The sequence below is a fragment of the Lolium perenne genome, chromosome 6, assembly GCF_019359855.2.
Source record: "Lolium perenne isolate Kyuss_39 chromosome 6, Kyuss_2.0, whole genome shotgun sequence".
In the NCBI taxonomy this organism is placed as follows: domain Eukaryota; kingdom Viridiplantae; phylum Streptophyta; class Magnoliopsida; order Poales; family Poaceae; genus Lolium; species Lolium perenne.
This window is the reverse complement of record NC_067249.2, coordinates 12,568,390-12,582,252: the sequence shown is the minus strand read 5'-3', so window position 1 is coordinate 12,582,252 and position 13,863 is coordinate 12,568,390. Positions and strand designations below refer to the sequence as shown.

The window sequence follows — 13,863 nt, the reverse complement described above, 5'->3', positions numbered from 1 at the left end:
TAGTTCATGTGCTGAGAATATTGGAGTATGGTATCAACCCATGTCATGTCCGCAATTGAGTAACGATCATTTGGTAAGGATTTAGTTCCAGAAACTTTAATACCAATCAAAATCAGCCCACGGTTCATCTTTGAGGATGTTTCAATACTGTTCACTTTGCAGTCACCCCACATGATTTTTTTTGTGAAACCATTTACAAAATCCTGATGAAAAATATGCCATAATTTAACGAAACATTTGATTTAGTATAAACCTGAAGAAAAAATTCTGTGAAAACTATTTGTGAAATATGTCAGGACAACAGACGATTGCTCAAGATTGCCCGCTCCACCAATGGGAGCTAAACTTGTCGGTAGGTGCTATGTATACTACCTAACAGTATAAACATCAGTGGACCAATGTGACCTACACCATGATTCTCTGAATTGTTATTGCTTTGGCATTTTTATGATCAATATATATTTAGCTGCGAACAACATAAGGTGCTTTAAGTTTACATTTTATAATTACACTAATCAAGATTGCATTTTCCCCATACACCGTCCACATATTTCTTAACATCATGTTGATTTTAGAAAAGAAACGCAAGCAAAAACTAGAAGACTACAACATGAAGGGAAATAAAACCCATATGGAGATCGGATGGAAACGAGCCACATGCACAGAAGTTTTCCTGAAATAAGTAATACCTACGGTACCAACTAAACATAGCAACATCTTCATTTGGCTAACTTTTAGTTCGTCAACTGAGCTTGCCATCATCTTTATGATTCAGTAACATATCACTATTTTCTGAAAATTTATCTTCAACACAAACATTTTTTGCACAAAAAAAAGATGTAGCAGCTTCAGATTTAGAACTTGCCTTGGCAGGTCGACGGGCCCTTGTGTTCAGGATTAGTGACAACTAGGGTTTAGTAGCTATCCGATTCTTGGGCAAACACTCGTCTCTATCGATGTGAATAGTCCTTTCACTAGTAGAAAAAGAGCCTATAATCCCGGTTTATAAGGGTCTTTAGTCCCGGTTTTGGAACCGGGACCAACCATCCGGGACTAAAGGGGCCTTTAGTCCCGGTTGTAAAACAAATCGGGACTAAAGGTCCCGCCACGTGGGCTACTGGCGCGCGTCGAGAAAATGACCTTTAGTCCCGGTTTGTAACACCAACCGGGACTAAAGGTTATCTGTTAATTTTTTTTATCCATTTTGTTATGCCTAATTATTTTTCGCTCCTCCTTTTTTTCTATTTTTTTCAGAATTTTAGTATTTCAGTTATTTAACTAGTTTAGTATCTAACTACGCTTATAATCTCTAGTCAAAATACTTACCTGTGGTCCAACTTCCCACTCGGTCACCCATCCTCCCACTACTCCAGCACTAGCACGCTTAACTTCTAAGTTCCTTTCCCATCCCGCTTCCAAGTGCTTCGCACGTATGTTGTGATAATAGTATCATATCAATCATATTAACATGTTGGTTGCTATCACACTTATTTATTGTTCGAATTCTAAATAATTATTTTAGTAAACAAAACTAATGACGTAATAACATGTTGTGATAATTATATTTTAATTTGTATTATAATTGTTCTTTAATATTAAATTTTTTAATTTTTTTTCCAAACTTTGAAAATCTATAAAATTGGCTAACTTTATGGTTAAGTAATAGTAATCTTTATGCATGATAAAATTATTATTTTATAAAATTTAAAAATTTAAAATCCTGAATTTCTGGCAAAAACTAAAATCTTCCTGCTTTCATATATTCATTTGAAATTTTGAGAATCTTTTTGAATTTTCTATCATTTTCTTTTATATTTTACAGTGTTAAAAAAGGCGATCCAAGGGGGGGGGGGGGTGGGGTGTGGAGGTGCGTGAGGAGCCAAAAAAACCCAAAAATCCTTTAGTCCCGATTCGTATTACGAACCGGGACTAAAGGGTAGACCTTTAGTCCCGGTTGGTAAGACGAACCGGGACTAAAGGCTTTTGCCCCAGAGACCACCCCTTTAGTCCCGGTTGGTATTACGAACCGGGACTAAAGACCCCAAACTGACCGGGACCAAAGGGTTTCCACGATGAACCGGGACCAGTACCCCTCATTGGACCCGGTTTGGTTCAAAACCGGGACTGTTGCTCCCAGGGGCTTGGGACGAAAAGCCTGTTCTCCACTAGTGTTTCCTAAGCTCCATGAGTGCGTTTGCTATGCCACTGCAACAAATTATCCTAGTATCAACAACATCACACTGGAGCATAGCAACATATCATTTTCTACCACACTAGGACTGATGGATGATGAAAAATACATAAAATGAGGCTGCGTTCAAATCCTGGCGAAGTGTTGACCTGGCTTAGATGAAAACAAAGTCATTAACGGCTCGCACATGGAGAAGTACGGAGCACGGTAGGTTGCTATATGTATTAATTCCGGCTACATCGTCGTCACTAACCTAATGTTGGCGTCAAGTGGTAGTAGCCGCGCCCATGCATTACATAGTGTGATGATTATAAATTGTAAACGGCGGTCACCGGCTTCGTCGTTGCGTTAATTCAGCCGGACAAGTAGCTAGTCCAAGACAAACGAAGCCTTACTTGTGGTAGTGTGCTCTCCCAGTCTCCCTATCAGCTGTTCATCTAGATTTTGATTAACCTTTTTTGGCATGGCACTTTTCACAGCACCGTGTGTACAACATCAACAGTTGACTCTGCCTCTTTTGTTTGCGTGGCACTTTCCATGATTTGTGCATCATCAAACAGTTGTACATTGTGGTCCGTACACACGCAGGATCATCAAGTACGAAATTAGGTACACAGTGGTTGCTATGTAAACAACACATCAATCTATATTCTGGCTGCACTGTCATCGGTTACATATAATAAAGTCTAAACGTATAGTTGTAGTACTCCATATTTCTAGGGCTGGCTAGCGACATGACGTGTATTTTAGTTCAGCAGTTTGTAGGTCTGGTGCTGGAGTTGTAAGCAACAACATAAGAACTTGTTAGTGACTTAGTTCTCGATCCAAATCAGTTGCACCATTGCAAAATACTTCGCCTTCCATTTTTCCCGTAAACAGCCAAAGCAGACGAGGAAGTGCAACAGATTGATGGCCACTGATGTACATTCTCATATTAACCTCTTATAACATATTACAAAATACAAACCCCTATGAGAGACTAAGGCCTCCTCTACGATGAATTTGGATATGCACCCACAAAGTCACGTGGTGTGGAAAACCACACCGTCCTAATAGGGCGCATCACCTCGACCCCTAGGGCATGTACAAGCAGTATGCATACGTATGTATATACGTGTGCATGGTACGGAGGTAAACATAGTCGATCGAGCTTTACACATGTTGGGGAGTGGTGTTGGGCGGTGTGGCAGGTACGGCGAGGATGGCATTGCGTCTGCCACGCTCAGAGGTGCTATTCTCGGCGAACTTGAGGCTCGCGCCATGGAGACCCTTGCTCTTGTCATCATCCGTCCACTCGGAGCCATAGTAGTCCTCCTCGGTGGCACCAGCGCTGGGAGGAAGGAGCATGGAGCCCCACTGGGGGAAGTGCACAAGCGCGACAGGGAGCGTGCATACCATGATCATGATGCCCATGTACTGGAGCCCCTTGCCCGTGGAGTATTGCGACGATGTGAAGAAGAGGAATTGGGTGAGCCCGCCACCCACGTTACCACCGGCACCGCTCATGCCAGAGATGAGGCCAAGGGAGCGTCGGGAGACGAAAGGGATGACTCCATACACAGCTCCGCATGCGGCCTCGACGCAAATGGAGTAGAGGACCATGCATATGACCGAAGTTGGGAGGGTGGATGCGCGGCCAAGACAGATGCAGAAGGCTCCACCGGCAGTCTGGAGGATCCATATGTTCCAGAGTCGAGCGCGCATGCCGAAGTAGCGGGCACCAAGGTCAGAGAGGTAGCCACCCATAGGACGCGCGAAGATATTGGCCAAGCCGAAGGAGGCAGCGATGGTGCCGGCAGCACGAAGGTCGAGGTGGAAGCTGTCGTAGTAGTACTCGGCGATAACATTGTTGGTGGTGAGCTCGACACCCATGCAGTAGCCGTAGATGAAGACGAATATCCAGGTGCGGTAGTTGGTGACGGCGCCTCGGAGAACGTCTGAAAACTTGTCTTTGTTCATATCACCATTTTTCTGGAGGCTCCCGAGGTTGCCATCGGGAAGGTCTTGTCCCATGGTGAGCACGAGCAAGCCCATCACCACCAACATCATTCCCGGGACAAAGTAGGCAAGCCGCCATGCTGTGAATTCAGTTGCACCACATGCCAAGATGGCATCAAAGACGAGAGGCATGATGAGCTGGGTGGCGCCGCCACCCATATCACCCCACCCCGCAGTCAAGCCGCCAACCGTGCCGATGATCTTGCTGTTGAACATGGTGCTCACCCAGTACTGGCATGACACGAAGGTGGCGAGTGAGACACCAATGAGGAAACGAATAGTAATGTATCCGGCAGGGCCTTCGATGATGGACATGCAGAACACCGCTGGCGCGGAGAGCATGACAAGGAAGGCACATCCATAGCGTGGGCCGAGGAGGTCGCAGATGGCGCCCATGGCCAGCCTAGAGAAGATGGCGCCAGAGACAGATGCGACACCGGCGTTTCCGATGTCGGCCTTGGTGAGGTTGAGGTTGTCGCGGATGATGGGGATGAGCGGCGCGGCGGCGAACGTAGAGACGACGCAGGTGAAGAAGGACATCCACCCGAGGTGGAAGGCGCGCATGTGAGGGTTGCCGAAGGAGAATATCTTTATGGACTTGGCCTTGTGCTCTGAGTCCACCGGCAGCGAGAACCGTGGTGGTGCCGCTGTGCCACCCTCCCTGCCGACCTCCATTTCCATATCTTCTTCCTTTGGGGCGGCTGGAAGAAGGTATCTTCTTCCTTGCTCGGTTGCTCCTTGGAGCTCTGAGAGCTCCGCGGTAGTCTGTGCCTAAGAACTCGGCAAGAAGAGCGACTTAGAGTCTTGAGGTTGCAAACTTGCAATGGTTGGGTGTGTGCTCGAGAGACTGCAAGGAGACATGTATTTATAGCAGCAGGAGCTGCTTCAGTTTGGCATATTCGCTGGTATCTGTTTCCGCAGGTTCGTTTTGTATAGTTAGGTCGTTTCAACTAATATTCCATGTATTTTGCTCAAGTTAATGTGCACACCGGGCATTAGTTATATGTTTGACGTGCTAGTACTCTGTTTCTTAACTAACACTGTCCAACTAATTAATGAAGAGATTAACAATGATCGTACATCTGTACGGTGTTGAACCTATCAGAGCTGCCTAACTACTTATATGGAGTATGAAAGGCATTGAATTTTGCAAGTGCAGAACTATGCAAAGAATGGCACAGTAGGGTTTATTCGATCTGACTGCAACATTTGCAGCTTTCTTCTAGATCGACTTCTAGTACTCCACACGCATAGAACGCGTTGATGGGCCGTAAGTGGAACACGCATATACGCATAGACGCAACGTGCCTCGATCTCTCACTGCGATTGTGATTGTTGTAAGCCGTGCAGAGAGTTGACCATGCCTTGCTTACACATGCAGGAGCTGGATCGGACTTTAAGATGTGTTTCTACAGCATTAAACAAGTTTACCGCATAGATTACAAATTTAGTTAATCACATTGTATTTTGGGAAATGGTTACCCTGCCGCTGCATCGGTTGATGAAGTTTTTTTTTTGCGAAATTCAACCGATTTATTAATAATCATCAATAGCAGTACAAATAGCCTAAAAATAATAAAAAATACAAATAAGTACTCAGACCACCTAGCGACGACTACAGACACTATCACGAGCCGAAGACATGTTGTCATTCTCGACCCTCCATAGCCGGAGCTGGGCAAAATTTTGCATAGTAGAGATTGTTGAAGTAGACAGATGAGAAGTCATCGTGTTAAAGCCTCAAAATACAATCGCACCAGAGCATCAACCTTCGTCAATAATAGCAACCGTAGATTGAAAGAGGTTGACATGATACCACATCAACAAACACGAAACCCAACCGGATGATGAAGATATATTAACTAGTATAGTCGTTGCACTAGGTTTATGCTCATGTGGCTTATGTGTACGTTCTTCGATCAGTGAATTAATAACTAAGAATTACCGGCAAGTACTTGCGATATCTTGCAAGTACTTGGGATCGATTTATTACGGTGCTGGTTTTCTTTTCCGATAAGGAGTACAGTCAGCTGATGATTCCACCTTCAAGATCGCCAATCTACTTAAATGATAAGCTTATATTTTTCCGATAAAGTATAAGCTTATATATGGTTAAGAATTTTAGATGAGAGGTTGCAAAGTGCATTTCATGTGCAAATGTACAAGAGTTGCAAACAGAGATGAGAGGTTGCAAAGTGCATTGAACACAGTATATTCAGGTGGAGATTCTCTCCCCGGGTGAAAGCTTCAAAAGAAGAACGTACAACTCCTGCGACCAGCCATATCGAGTTGACTTCGTGTAAGAAGATTGAATCGATCTGGCTGCAAGAGCACTTAACCTCCAGGCAGCCATATTGAAACGTACAAATTAAGAATTGATCGACTAGTTGCGGCATTGCAGGGGTTTGAACATGCAAGAGTACGGGGGTGGTGCGCTGCCTTACAAAATTGATATCAGGAACTCTCTAGAGTTATGATGTGTACTTTGACTTCAAAAACAAGAGTTCAGGTGGCCCATTAACCTCACTAAGTTAATGTGATCTTGTTTTTCTTTTTTGGGGCTGTGTCCCACTCGATACCTCCGTGGCCGTCCATAAGCGAAGAGCTAGCTTGCCATAGGTATATATGAGTACGAGGCCATATAGGTGCGAAAAGTGATTTTGAAATGTTACAAAATGCAAAATAAAATTCATAGGTAAATGCACTTTTTTGTGTGTTTGACTCTGGTGGGGAAAAAAGGTCTGAGTTTTGCACACTGTAATATTTACTTAAAACTTTTATTTGTAATAGTAATTAGTTTAGTTTATTATCTAAAATGTTGTTTAAATGAAATGAACACAACGAATCTTCGACAAGATAGACCTGCTACAACTTGAAACACTAATAAGCCATTAAATGATCATGATTGCGATGACCCGTGCTATCTGCTCAATTAAACGGGTTATTCTAGGCTATCTCATCTTTTTTTTTGAGCACACCACCCCTTATAGCTTTATTCAATCAAAATGTTATTACAAACCCCTGCAGGTGGGTCATTAAGCCAAACATGCCGCCCCTCACTAGAGTACAGAGCGCCTCTAGCTAGATCATGTGCATCTCCATTGGATCTCCGTCCTTCATGAGCAAAATCAAAATACTCAAACTCCTCCCTGGTTATCCTGATCTCCCTCACCACCTGGCCATATACTGTGAGAACATCATTGTTGTTGATGCTCTTGATTACATTGGCACAGTCACTCGCTAACTTGACTCGGCGCAAATATAAATCAGCAGCCAAAGCCATACCTTCTCTGCACGCCATCGCCTCCAAAACCTCTGGATCATCCACACCTGCCATCACCATGGTCGATGCTCCCAGGAAAGCTCCCGCATCGTTCCTCGCTATGGCTGCTAGAGATGCCCGCTTGCTGTTCTAGGCTATCTCATCTGAGCAAGAATAATAACATGCTCGAATCATTTATGGATATTGTTGGGCTGGCCCGCCTAACTTTACTAGGCTTTATATAGACTATCATGTATAACAGTAATGGGCTATAATATGGTGGAGACTAGTACTAAAATGGGCTTGCCCAATTAGCGTAGCAGGTCACCGCTAGGTTGACCCATTTGGGCGGTAGAGCAAACGGACTGCTGATACTCACATGACCTGCCAGTCAACCTAACTTAGGTTGACCCAGTCAATTAATTAACCGGTCAAATTTTTAAGTTGTGTCGTTCCACATACTAGCTGGGCCGGCCCTGTCAACTAATTGACCGGTCAAACTTTTAAGTTAGCCGGCGCAGATACTAATTGGGCCAGCCTAGTCTGTCAATTAGCGGCCAAACCAAGGAAGTGGCCCGGCCCTCCTACAATATGGGCCGGTTGATTTAGTTGTTTGATCGGTCAAACAAAAACATTCAGCCCTGCCAGCCTGCTAAGTGGGCCAGCCCATTCAACAAGTTGACTAGTCAAACCAAGTTAGTTGACCCGGTCCGCATACTAAATGAGTCGGCTCCTTAAGGCGTGGAAGGCCTTGTATGGACCAGTCATCTACCATGGTATTTCAACCAGTTAACCGGTATTACCGGCCAGTTAACAACGTCTGCCACGTGTTAGTTAGCATGACGTCAAAAATTAACGGCCTCTCGAACCTCTTTTTTTCATGGTCCAGTTTTTCGTGACTAAAGGCCCTTCATCCACCAGGGAGCAAAAAAATTCCGTGGTAGATCCTATAGGTGACGCGATATGCGCCACATAACCGTGGCCGGCTTAGACTGATTAACTAAAATAATACCCTTAGTCGCCGATTTTTTGCCGTCGTAGATAACGAATTTTTTTGTAGTGACTCTACAGAACAAGAAAACCCCCGTTTTTTTTTTGTATTTTTGACTTTCACTAACCGTCCTGAGATCGAAAGGATTTGGATTTTTATGACTTAAGGTTTTCACTAGAAAATAAACCCGGCCAAAAGGATAGGAGAAAATGGCTAATGGAAGATCGATACGCCCGCCATGGTGTGGCCCAAACCTCCTACCACGCGATGGGAGGTGTTCTTCCCCCTCGAACATCCGATCGACCACAGTCTTTCATGTGCCTCTCCATCTTGACATAAAACCATATATTAATAGCCCTTCTATTTCATGATGGACGACATTGGAGATATGCAACCAAGGGTGCCTCCAGGAGAGTTTGAGGGGGAAAGGATGTCGTAATTGGCCTGTCAACAAATACTAGTATGCATGTACATGCATGGTAAGCACACAACTTTTACATATCATATACGGTGTGATTAGCATATTCATATCATTTTTTCTTGCTTTAAAATTCCTTTCCAATATGTCAACAAATACGAATAATATTGGCCGTGGTGGGTGCATCAGGGGATACTTCTAAGCAAAAACAAGCTAATGGATCAAACTTCCTTTTTTCGAGGAAATTTAGCATACTTACGCAATGTCAGCGAACACAAAAATGAAGCTAGCAGAAACAACATTGGATCCTATCATGCAAGCAACCAATTAACTAATACCCCTCACTTAAAAGACAAATACAATACCCTAGCCGGGGGGAAGCTTTTGTCCTTTTTAGCTTATTTTGCAATGTCTTGTTCGGGATGGTGAAGCGGCGGCTACATCCTGAAGTCAGAATAAGGTCCTCCCCGCCCTATCCTCGTTCCGGTGGTGCGTCTAGCGCTGGCGGAGGGCGCGTGCAGTTGTGTGTCCGGCGGATCTTCTGGGATCCGGTCGGTTATCGTGTTCGATGGTGTGGTTATTTGTCAGTCTCTTCCGATCTACGGTTATCATCAACGGCGAGGATTACTGCTCTGGTTCGTTGGTCCTTTGGGGCCTTAGCATGAAGACTTCCCGTCTGTCTACTACAACAAGCTCTACTACGACAAGCTTTGCCTGACTCCGATGATGGAGGAGCGAGGACAGCGGCGCGCCTTCGGCTCGTGCTAGCGTTTGTAGTCGTCACTAGGTGGTCCAAGTAGCTATTTGTAATTTTTATTACTTTTGGGGTTATTTGTATTACGATTGATGATTATTAATAGATCGGTGGAATTTTCGCAAAAAAAAAATACAATACCCTAGCATTTTCTGGCTGCAATGCATGATATCACTGTTCCCATCGAGTGCGGGCTATAGAGCATAGGGGCGTTGAGGAGTATTTCGGAGATGGGAAGAAAAACGGGTACGAATAAGAAGCAACCTGGGCAGGATGAATTTCATGGCCGTTGGATGTGGTCCATGTGGCCGGCCGGTGTCATGGGTAGTGTAGCGGCAGGTGGACAACATTTGGAGCAAGATTAATGGGTTCCAAACTAGGGGTAGCGGCAGGTGGAAGATGTGCAGAGTCGAGGTTGTGGCTGAGCTAGGTGCGGGCTGAACGCCGGCTGGAAAACTTGGTGCGGGGGACACGGCGGGCGGAGGAAACTCATCGGGGAGAAACTGCTCTGCGTGCATCCATCATCATGTGCCCGTCGCTGAGATCCCATTGCGCCACACTGCCAAGAGTCGGCGCCAGCAATGTGGCAGATGAAACACCGCACCACCACCTAGCACACTTGTCGAGCCATAATGTGTTCCAAAACAATGCCTCCAACAGAGTTAGCAACACCTAAAGTGTCGCCATCATCTGATCCAGGAGACTCGGATCTAGGGTTCCCCAAGAACATCTAGGAGGCTAGATATTCACATCGATGATACTTTCAACATGGTAATGACGCCCCCGCCGCCATCGTTTGCTCTTCCCGCGCTAGATCTCGGCTGTCATCGATGGACCACCTCGCCTCAACCCTGCGCATTGTAGCTTCACAAACAACAAAAATGAAAACAAATGTGGCAACAATCAATTTCATCGTTTCCGCTCTGTTTTCATCTCTATTCTTTAACTTCTCTTAGAGTCAACTGTTCAAACGCACGGTGTGCCATCCAAATAGTATATGCAATGCATTATTAGCTAACTAGCAAGGTGGCCCTCGCAAATGCGAGGGCATCATTTTCAGTTGAACCAATAGGGTTAACTTCCTTTTGCATGCATTTTCTCCTATTCAACCTCTCCATTGTAAATGAATACACTATATTTAAGAAACATAAATTTTCCCACATCCTATTAAATTTGAAATGGTCATAACCATGGAATTTGAGATCCAAATGTGTTTGTTACATCCTTGGAACCGAGCGGTTGTACTCATGGGAAGTTGTCCACTCAAATGTAGTGTTTTCCATATAAAAGATTCGTATATATAATCCAATATAAACCAAGCAAATCTCATAGGAAACATCTTATAATTGAAATTCGCCAATGGTTGTATTATTTCTTTGAATAAGAAAAGATGCGGGTCTTCGTTGACGAAACATAATAAAAAATTGTGTTAGTGAATTATTGCGAGTTCTGCATTGTGCAACGCATGTGCCTAATGACTGAACATTGAGCAACCTCCTCCATGCGAATCTTGCGCCCGAAATATCTTTTCTGTTTGACATAATTTGTGTCAAGTGCTTATCGATATAACAGTGCCATCATGTCAATATTCACATGGAATACTTAAATCTAGTTCACCTTGCAACACCAACTTGTAGTTGTAGGGTTATAGAATGAATCCTTTTTCATTTTGCAACATATCGTCCTCGTAGGTCGGTGGTATACACTCGCACTTTTTTATTGCATAAATTTGCATTAATGAAACATGCAACAAAAATTTAGTGTATCAATGACTATTTGACTTAAATTTTTAGTTTCGGAGCATTGCTCCTTACATACTCCTCAAAACCTGCTTGCATGTGTAGCTCGTCACTCACCTACATAGTACATGATTGTGGTAAAAAAAAATGGGGTTCAATATATGTATCCATCAGGTGGTGGCATGTTGTGCTCTTATTAATGAGTCTAATCAATGACACACAATGTCTTTACATCAGCTAGGATCCACCAGACAATAGTTCCTTCATGTTTATGTACATCTCCTGATCATTTGAGATATTTTTTAATCTTCTTCTGAAATACTGCAAGGACTTAACTTATTCAAGTTTGGATTGGTGATGGTGATGGTGATGGTTGATCACCTACCAAGACCGTAGGATCTAAAACTAAGGGCTAGGATGTCCTATTTGAAAATATTATAAATCCTCCTCTCATGTAAAGGATTTCCCCAAGGCCTAGTTGGCATTGCGAGGGAGAAATAAAAAAAACCGTTAGCAGCAGCCCTTATCAAATGCAATTAGAAACCAACAACTAATTAAGCGAGGTGTGCTACCTGAATCTATCCAAGAGCTCACAACCTTAGTGATTGGAGTACTGGCGGAGAAAAGAATTCCTAAGTTGCGGCACAGCTCCATATCCCCAGTGCGGTAGCGTGAATCGGATTAGCCGAGTTAACAAAAACTCCAAGCTCCAGAACGTTGTTACCGGGCGAGATGGAAAAGAATCAAATGGGATTGGTTGATAGAGGCGTATTTGGTGTCATTGAGCAAGATAAAAAAAATTATGCCCCACTGTGAGGCCGCAATCGACACAAACGCTCCACGAATAGGCATAATCTACTTCTCAAAGAAATTGAAAACCAAATCTTCTATTTATTTAAATTGCCACAAGAGCTATTTATATATCATTTGTTTACTCGCTGCAACACATAGCTATTGTGCTAGTAAAATTAATATGAACATATAAAATATTTTTCCACCATTTCAATTTCCGCATGTTTATTTCACGCTGAAAGTTTTAGGAAATTATTTTCTAAGTGTTTCTCTACATCTCTCATGCATTGTCTAATAAGTAGTAAATCATTGTTTGATTTTCTAAAATCTTTTTTACAAATAAATAATTTGCAATTTTACATAATCGTGAGTCATCTAGCATGTAGCGCGTACACACAATATTGATCAACACTTAAGTATTGCACGTGGACTCTTTCTTTTGTACATTTAAAAACAGTCCAGGACGCTCACGTCTCATTACTTAGGTACTTGTGTTCGGATGTGTAAAACCGAACGTATCATATATTGTTACACGTCATGTTCAACTCTTTTTTTATTTAAAATTAAAACAGTACATGATACATGAAGCCCACATCTATTTGGACTTGGACGTGTCAAACGTGTTATATATCTAGTTCGCGTTACGTAAAATACTGGTAAATCATAGCCATCAATTATATATCTAAGAGTCTAAATAATTTAAATGATGTGGATTCACGTAAATCCTCGAAAACTGCTTTGTATGTTGCTTTTAGAATATATAATATAATAGATAGATATATATACATAAATAACTCTCGATGTGAGTTGATGCCAATTAGTGGGAGCTGAGACTTCAGGCCGATCACCCACACCCATGTTTTCTAGTCATAGTATTATGGCAGTACTCGGCTAGTACAGTAGTAGCAACCACGTACCGCACCGTACGTTTGTTGCATGTGTGAGCCAACTGCTTGAAAAATTGTCTTACATTGTTGACGAAGATGAAATTAATACACATTTGGACTTGGTAACCAAGCACTATAGCCAAGCATATACCCTGGAATGGTATTAATCCGTATATAACGAGTTTGGCACGCAAGCAAGCTCGTCTCCTCCAGGATTATGGGGGCAAGTAGTGGCTGCCATGCATGGATTGAATTAATGGGACGGTGGCGCAGACGACCTTCTCCGTGATCATTAGGTCAATGCTTTTATGAGTAGGATAATGTTCTCAGTCCTGTTTCGCGAGGTATTTGTACTCTAGTTTATTGATATGTTCACACATGTAGACAAATGCCAACAACTGCAACATACCTCACGGATACGTCACTCGTGATACTCTCATTATGTATCGACCGTACCGCACTTTGTCCTTATCTTTGACAACTGTACATCTTATCAGAGATTAGGGAATTGGGGAACAAACTAGTTATGATACCATCACGCCGTTTGCATAACATCCATTTTTTATTGGGTATGCCTTCGTGTAAATAGTAAAGACATGTAGTTTGATAACAAGATCGAGATGCATGTTTCGAAATAATGGCCCAAGGCACACGATGTTGTTTAACACCGTCTCGGGTGGCCACGCGACCACGCCATCATGTGTAACGTTTGATAATTTCAGCTATCTCATGGTGGCCTGCGATGTTGTTTACCGCGCGGGTGGACATGCGACCGTGTCATCACACGTAACTATTGATGATTCCGCCTTCATGATGGTGCGTTCCCTCTGG

At 43.3% G+C, this 13,863-nt stretch overlaps 1 protein-coding gene across 1 annotated transcript; it reads right to left on the bottom strand.

The window, feature by feature from the left end:
• Positions 1-3,108: 3,108 nt before the first annotated feature.
• On the bottom strand, positions 3,109-5,006 carry LOC127308851 (high-affinity nitrate transporter 2.1). The gene has a single exon (XM_051339756.2). It carries the CDS (start codon positions 4,868-4,870, stop codon positions 3,344-3,346), a length of 1,527 nt encoding a protein of 508 aa, XP_051195716.1. The 5' UTR covers positions 4,871-5,006; the 3' UTR covers positions 3,109-3,343.
• Positions 5,007-13,863: the final 8,857 nt, after the last annotated feature.

Coding starts and splice junctions, on each gene's coding strand:
- LOC127308851 (XM_051339756.2), bottom strand. CDS start 4,870: ATGGAAATGGAGGTCGGCAGGGAGGGTGGCACAGCGGCACCACCACGG.